The 16,341-nt window shown below is 42.2% G+C and overlaps 1 protein-coding gene and 1 long non-coding RNA gene across 2 annotated transcripts in view; both read right to left on the bottom strand.

Annotated features, from left to right (window-relative positions):
* LOC143788497 (uncharacterized) overlaps positions 1 to 3,545 on the bottom strand; it is a 186,738-nt gene extending 183,193 nt beyond the window's left edge. The window contains exons 1-4 of the mRNA XM_077278193.1: positions 3,351 to 3,545; positions 2,439 to 2,699; positions 701 to 961; positions 318 to 578 (exon numbers count right to left, since the gene is read on the bottom strand). Coding sequence (XP_077134308.1) covers positions 318 to 578; positions 701 to 961; positions 2,439 to 2,699; positions 3,351 to 3,462 — 895 coding nt within the window. The 5' untranslated portion in view covers positions 3,463 to 3,545. The remainder of the gene's footprint in view (positions 1 to 317; positions 579 to 700; positions 962 to 2,438; positions 2,700 to 3,350) is intronic.
* A 155-nt stretch (positions 3,546 to 3,700) lies between these two features.
* Positions 3,701 to 16,246, bottom strand: LOC143788496 (uncharacterized). Its single transcript, XR_013218647.1, has 3 exons — positions 16,012 to 16,246; positions 8,071 to 8,325; positions 3,701 to 3,955 (listed from the first exon to the last, which is right to left on the bottom strand). It is a non-coding gene; the product is annotated as an uncharacterized LOC143788496 (long non-coding RNA).
* Between the last annotated feature and the right edge of the window lie 95 nt (positions 16,247 to 16,341).

The following is a 16,341-nucleotide window of genomic DNA, read 5'->3' as shown; positions in this document are numbered from 1 at the left end:
ACCCCTTTCTTTTGAATGCCTCCAAGGGGATGAATAAAGCACAAAGTACACTTTTATCTCCTGGCAAGAAAAATGCATACTTGTCTCCTGTACAGCCACTACTCCTCCGCCTCAAGCGCTGTGTCCCTTGGCAATCATGTGACATTGTTTATTTCACATGACCGCTGCAGCTGATCAGCGGATTCTGATGAGCTGCAGCCTTAACAATTCTGCCAGCCAGAGTAAGTACAACCATATCTAGTTATTATCCATATCTAATATTAGTATTTAATTGAATTATTTGCCACCAATATTTGAAGTCAGAGCATCCAATATACCTGTGTGCAATGCCGAAGGAGAGCTGGGTGCACTCTCGCAGCGGTCATTGACTGCTGTCACGGTCACATCATAGGCCTGTCCACATGGAAGATCACGGATCTCACAGCCCAGCTCAGTATTATTACATAGAAGATACTGGTTTTCTGGTGTCCTCAGCACTGAATAATAACTCTGGGCTCCGAGGGATTCATCCCAGCTCAACCTGATCACTGAGCTGGAGCAATTTGTATCTGCAGCTACATTGTGAGGCTGACAGGGAGCTGAAATTACACGGCAAAGGAAAGAGTCATCATTTGCATAAGTACGGAATATTCACAATGTTCAATATTCACTGTACATGTGCCAAAATCTTATCACTGGTGAATGAGCACAAGCTACTTACCAGTGGTGAGGGTCACTGGGATGGCTGCAGGACCTGTGCATTGCTGATTGATGGCGGTAACGGTCGCATGATATATCTGACCGCACTGCAGCTGATTGATGATGCAGCCCATGGATGTTGTGTGGCAGGAAACCATTTCTGCTCCAGGACTGGTCACATTGGCAACATAACTGATGGCGCCAGGAGTCTGACTCCAAGACATTGAAGCTGAGTTGTTGTAACAGTTGAGCTGTGGTGTCTCCATGACTGTGATACAAGGAGCTGAAAAACACAATGGACCCAATTTATCATTTGCAGGAGAGTGGTGGTGGGTTTAAGTCACTTTTCAGTTTTTGTCTTATATTCGTTGCCTATTTTTATGCCAAATTCTTCAAAATGGCACACACGATTCATGACATCTACGCAAAATAGAACATTTGAAACATTTTTTTTCTTCAAATTGTTTTTAGCACTGTTCTTGATCAAAAAGTCACAAAATGTTGCAAAAATTGAACAAAATATTTCTGGCTTCCATAAAATCACTATGGGCGGACTGGAGTACATTTGCAACAAAAGGCTGTAAAAAACGTGCCAAATTAAATTAAGAATTAGGCGCAAATGGAAATCAGATGACAAACAACAAAGGTTAATTAAAAAAAAGGCATAAGTGCAATAGTGAATGGGGCCCATCATTTTATGGTTTCTCTACATCCAAGAAAATCTGTCCCGTAATGTTAATTAGACTCTGATCAGAGTTTTATCATAGTGGGATCCAATTTTCTCAGAGGTGGAGAGAAAAATAATAAAGTTTCTCCTTCTTTTTCTTTAAGTAAGTCTGTGAAAATCTGACTGTACTCAGATATCATCCAAGTGTGGTCTGATTTTTTTCTTGGACCCATAGACGTGATTGGGCGAGTTCCATCCCATTCTTGGAGGCAAATGGTGCATGCTGCAATATAAAACAAATCACATGTGTACGGCCCCATAGAAAAACATGGGTATGAGTGCCACCAATTAAAACCATGAATAGCCCTCATCTTTAAATGAAAATGGTTGTCCATATGAGCCCTTAGGCTATGTTCCCACAATGAGTTTTTGGTGCATTTTTGACCCTGCGTATTTTTGCTTTGTCAAAAACACAGCGTCTTACAGCTCCAGCAAAGTGGATGGGATTTATAGAAATCTCCTGCCCTCTGTGCTTTTTATTTTACTCAGCATAAACTGACCTGTGGTACGTACGTGTTTCAGATCCACAACATGTTAACTTCTCTAGTGAATATGTTGACGATTATGTGCAGATTTTCCCCATAGACATGCATTAGATGCAGAAAATCGCAGGTTTTTAGTGTATTCCACGATGGAAATGCATCAAAAACACATGTAATCAACACCTAAGTATATCAATAAAGTTTTGTCATTAACATCACATCAGATGCCATACGCTGCTGTGATTCCAGCCTTAGGGCTCATACTCACATGCGAGAAACTCGGATGAGTCTCACCCGTCAATATCCGGCACTGCACTCGACACTCAGGAGCGAGCGTGCGGCTGCATGTATTGCTATGTGGCAGCACGCTCCGATCCGAGTGCCGGCGGCAGTGCCGGGTATTGACGTGCGAGACTCATCCGAGTTTCTCGCATGTCAGAATGAGCCGTAAGTCTGTATTCCATAACTTGGTGGCTGCCATACCTGCAGGTCCTCTCATATAGAACCGTAGGTCACATATATGCCCAATCGGTATGAGTAAATGCCCTTACCTGTGTGCAGATCTATGGGCTGGCTCGCGTTACTGCTACTATCCTTACTGACTGCTGAGACGGTTACTAGGTATTTCTGTCCACACATTAACCCCGCAATGTCACAGGAGGTTGTAGTAGAATGGCAGACATAATTTCCTCCATCTGTAGCAATTGCTAAAGCAGTGTAATTTTCTCCTCCCGGTTTGGGTGCCCATCCAATAGTTGCCATATTCGTCACACAATCCACGTTTGCAGTCACATTTTGTGGAGTGCAAGGAGCTGAAGACAAAACACACAGATTATTAGAAAAGGTATTCCTACTGTAAAATATTCTATAAAATTATCTACTAGCATCTAAATGGCATTTCACACCAAATATAGAGTTTTCCAAAGATCATATCACATATCCTTGTATTAGCAAACAGATAAAAAAGGAAAACTGCACTTATTATTTATTTTACTCATTTATATAGCGCCATTAATTCCACAGTGCTTTATATACTTATCACTGTCCCCATTGAGGCTCACAATCTAGATTCCCTATTGGTACGTCTTTGAAGTGTGAGAGGAAACTGGAGTGTCCTGAGGAAACCCCCGCAAACACGGGGAGAACATTCAAACTTCTTGCAGATGTTTTCCTTGGTGGGACGTTAACTCAGGACCCCAGCGATGCAAGGCTGCAGTGCTAACCACTGAGCCAGGTGTGGAAATACCATTGGTGCAATCCGTGCAGCCGCACAGGGGCCCAGGAGGTAAGGGGGCCCTACCTCCATCTTCAAAGCAGGGGGAATTTGCATTAAGATGACCTACTGGGCTTTAAAGAGTCCTTATATTGTTCTTACACAGGGGCTGCCATCTGCCTGTGTCCGCTCCTGCACTGAGCCACTGTGCTGTTATAATGTGACAGTATATTATGTATAACGTCCTTACCTGTTTGGAAGCTGTGAGTGTGACTGCTGTTACTGCTGCAGTAGGCGCCATTTGCTGTCACAGTCACACTATACTGAGAGCCGCACATCAAATCTGTTACCGAGCAGCTCATGTTTGACGTGTGACATTCATATTTGTCTCCACCATCTTTTATTATGAGAGTTGTGTAATTCACAGCTCCTATCGAGCCCAACCAGGAGACATCCACAACTTCATCCCCGACTAGGGATATCAAGTTAGTAGGGGTGCAGGGTGCTGAGAAAAAAAGCAAAACCAATTCGTCAAAATCTGAACACACTAGAGAAAGATTAAAATCCATGAGCTAGATTCAGCTATGAACTCACCAGTTAGCAGTTCTATGGCCGAGCTCGCCTTGCTATCGCTGTACTTATTGACAGCTGAGACAGTTATCACAGACTTCTGACCACACGATATTCCCACAATGTCACAGTATGTTGTATTGGAATGGCACACATAAAGTCCACCATCTGGGGTAATGGCCAAAGCGGTATAATTGTCTGCTCCCAAACTCTTGTCCCAGGATACAGCCACAATATTTGTTACACAGTCCACTTCAGCAGTCACGTTCTGTGGACTACATGGCGCTGTAGATCAAACACACATTAGAATATATGGATTTTTAGTATCAGAGGTGCGAAAACTGTATAACATTCTGAAAGCCTTTTTTTTCCAGAATCTTGATCAATAAAAAATAATGATAATTAATATATGTACTAGAGGTGAGTGGTTCACTTTGCACAACTCCTGTCCATGGTTCTGGTCAGTGTTCTCTGGTAAAGGACAGGAGCTACATGAATTTCCTTACCCTCTGGGATACAAGGCTCAGAGGATGATTAACCAAGCTAACAAAATGTCACCTGCGTGCTGCACGCCGCACAGATGACGTCACGCCAGGCAAATCAACTGTCATGTCAAGGAACTCGGAAGCTCAAAAAATTCTTGCAGCTCCTGTCCATAGCCAGAAAGCACCAACATGGACCATGGACCAGGGTTGTGCAAAGCTATCCACTCATAGCCTAGCCTTAAAAAGCCAACCCTCGATCCAACTGCTATGTCCAGCTATCGTCCAATATCGCTGCTCCCATTCGCTCTCAAACTCCTGGAGCAGCACGTCCACGCTGAACTTTCCTCCGACCTCTCATCTAACTTGCTCTTTGACAATCTACAATCTGGTTTCTGCCCCCATCATTCAACTGAGACAGCCCTGACCAAAATCACTAACGACCTACTTACAGCCAAAGCTAACGGACAATTCTCTGTACTCCTCCTTCTAGACCTGTCTTCTGCTTTCGACACAGTTGACCACTGCCTCCTACTACAGATCCTCTCCTCCTTTGGCATCAAAGACCTCGCCCTATCCTGGATCTCCTCGTACCTTTCCAACCGCACATTCAGCGTCTCCAACTCCCACACTACCTCCTAGTACCACCCTCTATCTGTTGAAGTCCCCCAAGGCTCTGTTCTAGGACCCCTACTCTTCTCAATCTATACACTTGGCCTGGGACAACTCATAAAGTCTCATGGTTTCAAGTACCACCTTTATGCTGATGACACTCAGATCTACCTCTCTGGCCCAGATGTCACCACTCTGCTGTCAAGAATCCTGGAGTGTCTATCAGCCATATCCTCCTTCTTCTCCTCTCGCTTCCTCAAACTCTATATGGACAAATCTGAACTCATCATCTTTCCTTCATCCCATAGATCTTCCTTACCTGACCTATCTATCGCAATTAACGACATCACGCTTTCCCCCGTAACGGAGTAACCTTTGACTCTGCCCTGTCCTTCAAACAGCACATCTAAGCTCTCTCCACCTCCTGTGGCCTCCAGCTCAAACATATCTCCAGAACCCATCCTTTCCTTAACCGTCAATCTACTAAAATGCTTGTGCATGCCCTCTTCATCTCCCGCCTTGACAACTGCAACATCCTTTTCTGTGACCTCCCTGGTAACACCCTTGCACCTCTGCGGTCCATCCTTAACTCTGCTGCCCGACTAATTAATCTCTCCTCGCTACTCCTCCGCTTCCCCCCTCTGCAAATCTCTTCACTGGCTCCCATTCCCTCAGTATATCCAGTTTAAATTACTAATACTGACCTAAAAAACCATCCATAACCTGTCTCCTCCATATATCTCTGAACTAATCTCCCGATATCTTCCCTCACGTTATCTCCGGTCCTCCCCAGACCTTCTCTCCTCCACACTTATTCGCTCCTCATCCAACCGCCTCCAAGACTTCTCCCGAATATCCCCCATCCTCTGGAATTCTTTGCCCCAACACGTCCGACTATCAAATATATTCGGATCCTTCAGACGGAACCTGAAAACCAACCTCTTCAGGAAAGCCTACAGCCTGCACTGACCCCGCTACCTCCTCATCACTACCGACAAGACTGTCTCACCAACACCGGAGCCCCTGCAACCCTCAACTTATTGTCCCCTTCTCCATAATCCTGTAGAATGTAATAAGCAAAAATAAATAAGCTAAAAAGCCACAGCCAGCTCACCGATCTACGCAGGTGCTCGGAACTTCATCTCGGACCAGGATGAGTTAATATGACAGCAATAGGAAAAGGCGTTCCAGCTCCGTAAAATTTCAATGCTTTATTTGTCCATTAAAAATTGATGCAACATAAATCCTTGCCTCTATGCGAATGTCCCAGTACAGAGTACATGCGACACGTTTCGATCGTGCCCGATCTTAATCAATGCATGGTTTCTCGGAGATTGCGGTGATTATTATCAAGTGTTCACGGGCCAATCCTATGGACAATTCAAGTCACATGACTATTGCCGCAGGTCCTGAACACACAATCTCCACCGCAGCTGCAAGAATTACATCTGACTGCGGTAAAATGACAATAACCGACAAGATATTTCTTACAATATATACAACTAAAAATACAATTTGAATAATACAATAAATAACTAAAATAACTAGCAATAATGATACATGATTTCATTTTTTCGATTGAGACCAAATGGATATCTGGTTCGCAGGTTATAGATCCAGAAAGCTTCTCTAGTTAGAAGCTGTCTTTTGCCATCTCCACCCCGCTGTGATAAATTAACGTGCTCTATGCCTTGAATCGTCATCATAGATATGTCTCCTGAATGGTACATGGTAAAATGTTTGGCAACAGCTGATAAGTTCCTATTTAGAGTATTACTACTCCCCAGATCCCTCAAATGCTCCGATATTCTGGTTTTCAGCTTTCTCGTGGTGCATCCTATATATGCTACATTGCACTTGGTGCAATCAATTTTGTAAACTACGTTACTTGTATGGCAATTGATAAAGTTCTTAATGTGAAAGGTTTTGATTTTATCCTTATCCTGAAACGTGTTTTTTGTCAATGCATTTCGACAAGTGCTGCAAGCAGTAACACCACACTTGTAAAAGCCCTTACATTGAAGCCATGTCTTGGATACTACCGGCTGCCATGAAAAGAAGCTGGGAGATAATGAGCTGCCAATAGTTGGCGCTCTCCTAGCCACAACATTAAAGGGCCACTGTCACCCCCTCCAGCCGTTATAAACTAAAAGAGCCACCTTGTGCAGCAGTAATACTGCAGTCTAACAAGGTGGCTCTTTTAGTTTTTGACTCATTTATTACCTCAATAAAGCGTTTTAAAAATTGGCCACAAATACCAGATATTGTACCAGGAGGCGGTCCGAATCGTCCTCTATGAAGCAATTCACTCTGTTCAATATAGCTCAGACGCAGGGTGCAGGGGGAGCGTCAGAGATGGGGGAGCGTCCGAGATGGGGAGCGCCTGAACAGCGCAGTGCGCATGCCCAGGAATGCCAGCCCCGCACTGTGCATAATGAATAACACAGTGCGGGGCGGGGATTCAGCAACAGGGTGGCCGCACTGCCCGCACAGGCGCAGCCAGGCACCCTGCGTCTGAGCTGTGACTGACAATGAAGACTGCGCCTGCCCCAGGCAGGCACGCACAGCGCAGGAGCCGGATTTAAGAAGCAACAACGCGAAGGGGGTGGGTACCATCGCCCCTGAAGAGAAGAGTGACGGCAGTTGGGAGCTTCATAGAGGACGATTCGGACCTGCCTCCTGGTACAATATCTGGTATTTGTGGCCCACTTATGGGTTTAACATGCGTTTTGCTTTCAATGATCTGGGACATTCGCATAGAGGCAAGGATTTACTATGTTGCATCAATTTTTAATGGACAAATAAAGCATTGAAATTTTACGGAGCTGGAACGCCTTTTCCTATTGCTGTAGAATGTAAGCCCGCAAGGGCAGGGTCCTCGCCCCTCTGTATCAGTCTGTCATTGTTAGTTTGTTTACTGTAAGTGATATCTGTAATTTGTATGTAACCCCTTCTCATGTACAGCACCATGGATTCAATGGTGCTATATAAATAATAATAATAATAATAATAATAATAATAATAGCATTAATACAATTAGTATTACTAAATGTATTTCCAAAAATTCAGGTTACGGTTAATAATTAATTCACATTTTCATTCCTTATTGCACTGAAAGTAATATAAATTCTTACTGGCCACACAAGCATCATACATTTTCTGGGAAGGAGATAGAAGCCACTAGCTGCTACAGTGTAGAAACTATACTATAAAGGTGACCACAGAAAGCTCTCAATAACATAATAAAGTGTAATAAAACATAATAAGTCGCATCACAATGTAATTTCTGATGAACAATACTCTCACCTGTTTGAAAGGTTTGAGTGTAACTCCTGTTACTGTTGCAGTACTGGCCATAGGCTGTGACAGCCATACTGTACTGGGAGCCACACATCAGATCTGGCACCGAGCAGCTCGTGTGTGGAGTGTGATATTCATATTTGACTTCGCCGTCTCCTATGATGACACTGGTGTAATTGACAGCTCCAATGGAGCCTGACCAGGAAATGTTCACAACCTCAGCACTGACCTGGGATTCCAAGTTAGAGGGAGTGCAGGGCACTGAGAACAAAGCCAAAAAGTTACTGAGATTGTAAAATTGTATATAAAACCACAAACAAAAAGTAAAGAAAAACAACATATCTGTAGATATCATAATAACTATTTACACACTTCTCACTTAGAAACCGTCCATGCTGGTTATTTTACCTCTCGTCCTAGCTGATTAGTTATGTTCTATTAATAATGACCGAGATTAGGAAGGGGGATTGTAGTATCTCTGAGCATCAAGTGGGCTAATCTTGTTCTTTGCATCCTCCTGGGATAAGGCATAAGTATTATGATTTCAAGGTTGTGTTAAGAATCAGCTCTGATCCCATGCCGTCCTGTCTGTATCCATTATGGCGTCGATATATCGACGATATCTTATGCATATGCAGGGCCCATTGGATTCCCTTCTTTCCTTTCACACGTATCTTAACCAAATTTTGCTGGAGTTACAGTTCATGGTACACTATAACCTGGATTCAGTGAGTTTTTTGGACACAAGGATCGTCAAAAAGCCTAATGGTCTTCTAGAAATCGACTTACATGTCAAGGAGGCTGAACGCAACAGTCTCCTTTTATTTTCGAGTTGTCACCCGAGAGCTACCAGAGAGTCTCTCCCCCTGTCACAATTGAACAGAGTGAATTGTTTCTAACCCGGTCACGTGAGAAACCAGACTTAATGAAATACAAAAGAAATTTTCCAATAGGGGTTACCCCACTAGACTCCTTAATAAGATACGTATACCACGTGAAAAACCGCCTAAAGAACCCCTTTCAGGTACAAGATTGCCATTCATTCATACCTTTCACCCCTTTATGTACCAATTAAAAACATCAGAAAACACTGGAACATACTGAAGACCAGTTATCCAAAAATTAATGAATTCTAGGTTCCATTTCTACCCTGCTTTAGAAGACCCACCAACCTGCAAGATATGTTGGTACGGGCGGATGTTGGCTCAACAAGAAATTGCCTTTACAAACTTTTCTGGATACTCCAAAAAGAGGCACCTTTCCATGTCTTCATTGCCCACAATGTGGGAATGTACAAAAGGGTGAAAATTTTTTTTCCCCCTATACAGGTGAAGGTATCAAAATTGGGGGCTTCTATACATGTGAGTCATCCTTTGTCGTTTATGCTGTGAAGTGCCCTTGCAGTCTCGTATTTGTTGGGGAGACCACCCAGCATGTGCGAGACCACATTTCGCAGCACAAATCGAGCATACGCTGTGGTAAGGCTAGTTTCACACTAGCGTTTACCTGATCTGCGGCAGGCTGCGGACTTCCTACGTGAAGCTCCGCCCTCGGCCGCACCTCCACCGCTAGCTCCGCCTACTTCTGCATGCGGCCCGCATGCGGCCTGCGTACCTATCTTTAACATTAGGTACGCAGGTCGTGTGGCTGTATGCGGTTGCTGCCGCATGTGTCGTTTTGACGATGCAGAAAAAAAATGCCACAGGCTGCGTCCTACGCTGGTCGCCGCATCGTCAAAAGGACGCATGCGGCAGCATCCGCATACAGCCGCACGACCTGCGTACCTATTTTAAGATAGGGACGGAGGCCGCATGCGGGCCGCATGCAGAAGTAGGCGGAGCTAGCGGCAGAGGTGCGGCCAAGGGCGGGGCTTCATGTAGGAAGTCCGCAGCCTGCCGCAGATCAGGTAAGCGCTAGTGTGAAACTAGCCTAAGATGTATATTCCTCTACCACATCATTTTGTGCAAAAAAACCATAACATCTCTCAGTTACGTTTCCAGGTATTGGAGCAAATCCCTTACCCTAGAAGAGGTGGCAATAGGGTTAAAACTCTCAAGCGCCGCGAGGCCTTCTGGATTAATAAGCTAGACACTTTGGAACCGCGAGGACTAAATAGGGATTGAGATCTCTAGTTTTATTTGAAATGCTCTGAGTCTTATTACTCTTATTTTCTCTTATAGACACGAATAAACTGAGACTATATGCTGCACTGCATGGACGGGTATAATTCTCTAATTTTCTGCTTTGGCTAATTTTATTTCCAATTTTTATTATTTTCATTTTTTTTATTTTCCATTTTTTATTATAAACTTCATCTAATAACTATTTTTTTCTCTAATCATTATTTTTCTAGCCCTTATCAAAAAATTGTTTAATTTTTATTAAACCGTTTTTATTAATAAGGTTTTTATTTTATATTTATTTTTATCAATATTTTTCTTATTTTTGCCAGTTTCATCTTATTTTCCCAGTCCAATGCATATTACTAATTATTCTCGATTTTTCCTCTAGGTAAGCTTGGAGCTCTTAATTCTATAGAAATATCCTTCTATATATTCTTCTATATATCCTTCACTAAATTGTCAGTATCAACATTAGTCTTCCCCTTCCAGTAGTGGTTCGCAACCTTGCAGACATTGTATTTATGTTTCCGGGGAAACCTGCTTCTTTTGGTCTTTTGTATGATCACAGAAGCCCATTACGTCACTTCCGGTGACGCGTTCTACCCACAGTAAGACATCTTACATGCTGTACACGGAGGAGTCTTTTTTCTCTTGGACGGTCCCGCCGCGTCACTTCCTGTGACGTCACATCACTGGGAACTTCCGGTCTCGTGGTCGTATGGCACCAAACATGCCAGGAATGGGGCTATACCGCCTATATAAATAAACTCTCTGACACCATACACATGTCGCTACCTTCTCCTGCACGTCAGTGCCATTATCCTATGCACACCAGTACGAGACATCGCTTGGTGAGTCCGGTCTCCCAGCAGGGATTTTCTAGTACAGTGTGCTACTCATGTTTATCCCTTGCTGTACTGATTGAATGTGGATATGCTTTTTTCTTCTAGCTTTAAAACTTGATCAAGCGATCCATGTACACTGAAGACAAATGTATGTTACTATACAGTACAGACCAAAAGTTTGGACACACGTTCTCATTTAAAGATTTTTCTGTATTTTCATGACTATGAAAATTGTACATTCACACTGAAGGCATCAAAACTATGAATTAACACATGTGGAATTATATACTTAACAAAAAAGTGTGAAACATCTGAAAATATGTCTTATATTCTAGGTTCTTCAAAGTAGCCACCTTTTGTTTTGATGACTGCTTTGCACACTCTTGGCATTCTCTTGATGAGCTTCAAGAGGTAGTCACCGGGAATGGTTTTCACTTCACAGGTGTGCCCTGTCAGGTTTAATAAGTGGGATTTCTTGCCTTATAAATGGGGTTGGGACCATCAGTTGTGTTGAGCAGAAGTCTGGTGGATACACAGCTGATAGTCCTACTGAATAGACTGTTAGAATTTGTATTATGGCAGGAAAAAAGCAGCTAAGTAAAGAAAAATGAGTGGCCATCATTACGTTAAGAAATGAACGTCAGTCAGTCCGAAAAATTGGGCAAACTTTGAAAGTGTCCCCAAGTGCAGCGGCAAAAACCATCAAGCGTTGCAAAGAAACTGGCTCACATGAGGACCGCCCCAGGAAAGGAAGACCAAGAGTTACCTCTGCTTCTGAGGATAAGTTTATCCGAGTCACCAGCCTCAGAAATCGCATGTTAACAGCAGCTCACATTAGAGACCAGATCAATGCCACACAGAATTCTAGCAGCAGACACATCTCTACAACAACTGTTAAGAGAAGACTTTGTGCAGCAGGCCTTCATGGTAAAATAGCTGCAAGGAAACCACTGCTAAGGACAGGCAACAAAAAGAAGATACTTGTTTGGGCTACAGAACACAAGGAATGGACATTAGACAAGTGGAAATCTGTGCTTTGGTCTGATGAGTCCAAATTTGAGATCTTTGGTTCCAACCACTGTGTCTTTGTGTGATGAAGAAAAGGTGAACGAATGGATTCTACCTGCCTGGTTCCCACCATGAAGCATGGAGGAGGAGGTGTGATGGTGTGGGGTGCTGGTGACACTGTTGGAGATTTATTCAAAATTGAAGGCATTCTGAACCAGCATGGCTACCACAGCATCTTGTAGCGGCATGCTATTCCATCCGGTTTGCGTTTAGTTGGACCATCATTTATTTTTCAACAGGACAATGACCCCAAACACACCTCCAGGCTGTGTAAGGGCTATTTGACCAAGAAGGAGAGTGATGGGGTGCTACGCCAGATGACCTGGCCTCCACAGTCACCATACCTGAACCCAATCGAGATGTTTGGGCTGAGCTGGACCGCAGAGTGGAGGCAAAAGGGCCAACAAGTGCTAAGTATCTCTGGGAACTCCTTCAAGATTGTTGGAAGACCATTCCCAGTGACCACCTCTTGAAGCTCATCAAGAGAATGCCAAGAGTGTGCAAAGCAGTCATCAAAGCAAAAGGTGGCTACTTTGAAGAACCTAGAATATAAGACATAATTTCAGTTGTTTCACACTTTTTTGTTAAGTATAAAATTTCACATGTGTTAATTCATAGACTTGATGCCTTCAGTGTGAATGTCCACTTTTCATAGTCATGAAAATACAGAAAAATCTTTAAATGAGAAGGTGTGTCCAAATTTTTGGTCCGTACTGAATTTTTTCTTCTATATTGGGAGGTACCCTATTTGTGCACCTCATTTTTACGGAGTGCCGTGCAATTCCCCTTTGCAGTATTTACCGTTACACAAGCACCCGTTTTTTCATTGGATTATGTTTAAAGAAGTATTCTCCTACAGTACCAATGAAGCAGCGGACATCATAGCTAATGAGGATATCCCTAGCAAATTCTTACAAATTCCGTTTAATGAATATAGGACCTGAGAATTTGAACGTGATTCACGTCATCTCATTAATTTAGAGCTGCACTGTGCAACAATCGCAGAATATCCTAAAGCTGAAAGGATCCCACGAGGCCTGAGAGTTTTTTTGCACCCTACCATTTTCAAGGAAAATGATCAATTTTGTAAAAGATTTGAGCAAATCCTCAATAAATGCTCGTTTGATTTAATGACTCTCACTCTTGATACTCTACAGAAGTCGATCACGTCCGTTTGAGAAAAGGTTCAATGTACGGAAACTCAGTTATCAACCTCTATGACCAGTGACGATTTTCAGTCATTTAAAACCAAGCTATCAAGTACTCTCTCACAGCATCGCCAGGATTTTGAACAAAAGAAGAGGCAAAAGTTTCTACCGGACGCAGAAGATTATAAGAATAACCGGGTCTACAGATGGAAAGACTCCTTTTTCTCCACAAGCTCATATCGACCCAGAAGAGCACCTTTCGATTCTACTTACTCAAGTTCTGACAATGAGAGATTCTCAAACAGGAGAGGTCCTTTTTTAGGCAACAAGAAAAGATGGTCACCAAGAAGAAGACAAAGTGGGGCAGACAATAGACAAGGAACATCTTCCACAACAATCCCGACAAGATCCCAGGTAGGGACACATCTTTAATCATTAATATCTCTTCTAAGACCAGATGTCTCTATTACAGAAAGGACTCTCTTTTTGTCCATCTTATAGATTGGACACATTTCAGCTGGATATGGACTTACAACGGGTTTATAGATCTCTTTGACTTAAAGTTTTCTTTGATAAATCTGGTGACAAAAATGTATCTGTGCCTCTTCCCTTGACCCCCTCTCCCATCAATCTACAGCATTTGGGCATCAAAACTAAGTGTAGCTTTATGCCTCCTAAAAATGATTATCCCGTAGAAACTTTCATTGAGCTCATTGATAGGGATGTTGAGTTGTTTAAACAAGATATTTCTAGAGGCAAATTGCATTGCCCCTCTAACATGACTAGTCTTGAACAACAGGCCCTAGACTCCCTTATTAGAGACAAGGAATTGATAGTGAAGCCCGCCGACAAAGGTGGGGACATCGTGGTAATGGACCAAAAAGATTACTTGGCTGAAATCCATAGACAATTGGCAGACTGTACTGTTTATGAACCTCTTTCTTACAATCCTACCTCACCTATTGCCACTAAAATCAATAGCACTATTGAGCCCTATTTACATTACAACATTATAGATAATAAAGTCTATGATTTTTTGATCAAACATTACCCAATAACACCCATCTGAAGACCAGTTATCCAAAAATTAATGAATTCCAGGTTTCATTTCCACCCTGCTTTAGAAGACCCACCAACCTGCGAGATAGGTTGGTACGGGCGGATGTTGGCTCTACCAAGAAATTGCCGTTACAAACTTTTCTGAATAATTCAGGTCTTTTTTGGAACTTCAGGTCTCGCGGTCGTATGGCCTCTTTTGTGTCCTCCCCTGCCCAGGAGATGAATCTATAATTACACTGTTTATTGGTGTTTCAATCTGAAAATAAAAACATTGTGGCCTTGATTCATCATTTGTGGCTTTTTTTTAATGAAATTTTTATTTTTTTGTCTTGAGGTATTTACTGTGGTTAATTTTAAAATACATAAAAAACGGAAACACAAGGGAAATAAGGAAAGTTAGGTCATCAAAATGCCTTGCACCTTGTTCATGAATATCATCCGTGCGGAGCAGTCCCAGTCTCAGACTCATTAAATGAAGAAAAACACGAAGGAAGGTTCTCCAAAAATGATCCCAATGGAGGGATTAAAACAACTTTTTATTGAGACCATATAAAATTGAGAGCAACCAGTTTAGGTAAATGTACAGATGATGCACATATGAAAAACCTGTACAGTTACCTAAACTGGTTGCTCTCAATTTTAAATGGTCTCAATAAAAAGTTGTTTTTATCCCTCTATTGGGATCATTTTTTTCATCGCTGGAGAACTTTCCTTCATTTTTTTCTTCAAATTCATAAAAATGGCAAACTTGATTCATGGATTTGGTGCAAAATTAAAAAGGGCTTCTTTCCTGTCATGAACCAATTTTGCGACCTTTTTGAAGAAAAAATGTTGAAAAAAAATGCAACTTTTAAATGTCATGCATAAATCCACAACAGGGCGCAACTGGAGCAGAGTTGCTCCAAATTTTGTAACATTTTAAAAAGTCACAATTGGTGAATCAGCCCAAAAATATCTGGAATCACTTAAACTGAGCCCACAAAGTGGAAAACCAAAAAAATACAGGAGAGTGCATATTAAGTAGACTTCAAGAACAGCACCAGTAGAATGATTACGGTAATTGAATGCAAACAAAAAAAAAAGCTGAAAACCACACACAGACCTAGACAAAAAAACAGATGCAAAGGCAATGATGAATTGGGGGAGGTGTCTTTCACACACACTATTGTCTCTTGACAGGATAAAATAAGAAAATATGGAATTAGCTAATTTGATTCTTAATTTGCAACAATCTGCTATTTTCTCTGAACTAAGCTTTCCTTGTGGTTTGAAGTTGTAAAGTTTGTCATTTTCTGCAATTTTTTTTAAGACCTAGGTGCACACATTCCTTCAGATAAAATATAAAAACTTTATTTATTTTACCATGGTTATAATTCCATGGCAGTCAAAAAAATGAAAACATTATGACCAGGAAAAAGTGACGCGTTTCAGTCATATTCCTGAGATCTTCACCAGAGCTAAGATTTTAAAATGTTACCTATTTTATCTTAAGGAGCTGGAACGAATCTTTTCCCTTTGTTACGTACGTTTGATCAGAACAGAGTTCCGCGTAATTTGGACCTTTTTGGTGAGCAGCTTAGCTACATTGTTTTTTTAATTCACAGATCCTTTGCATACTAGCAATATCAGATTTAGCTTAAATTTACCCAAGCTAATAATTTTACCAATATATTAAATGATTGTCATTGATATGGTGGCTGGTACCTGGTTCCACTGAAAATGCACTGGACAGCGTCTGACAACTGCTACCGACTGCTGTTACTGTTGCGTGGTACACCTCGCCACATTTAGTGCCCTCGATCACACAGGTTTCAGTTGTAGACTGGCACATCAGTTCCGTTGGACCGCCAATGCTTTGCATTTCAGCCACATATGTATCTACACCTATTCCACGGCTATTTGTCCACAATATCTGGGTGTTTCCATCAGCACACATACTTTTAGCAGACACATCTGTTGGTTTGCAAGGCGCTGTTAATCAGAAACAGAAAAATGTTGGTGGGAGAAAGATGTACATTATGCCGTCAATTATTA

Source organism: Ranitomeya variabilis, chromosome 8 (genome assembly GCF_051348905.1).
Source record: "Ranitomeya variabilis isolate aRanVar5 chromosome 8, aRanVar5.hap1, whole genome shotgun sequence".
Lineage (NCBI taxonomy): Eukaryota > Metazoa > Chordata > Amphibia > Anura > Dendrobatidae > Ranitomeya > Ranitomeya variabilis.
Note: the sequence above shows the minus strand (reverse complement) of the source record. Positions and strands in the feature narration are given on the sequence as shown.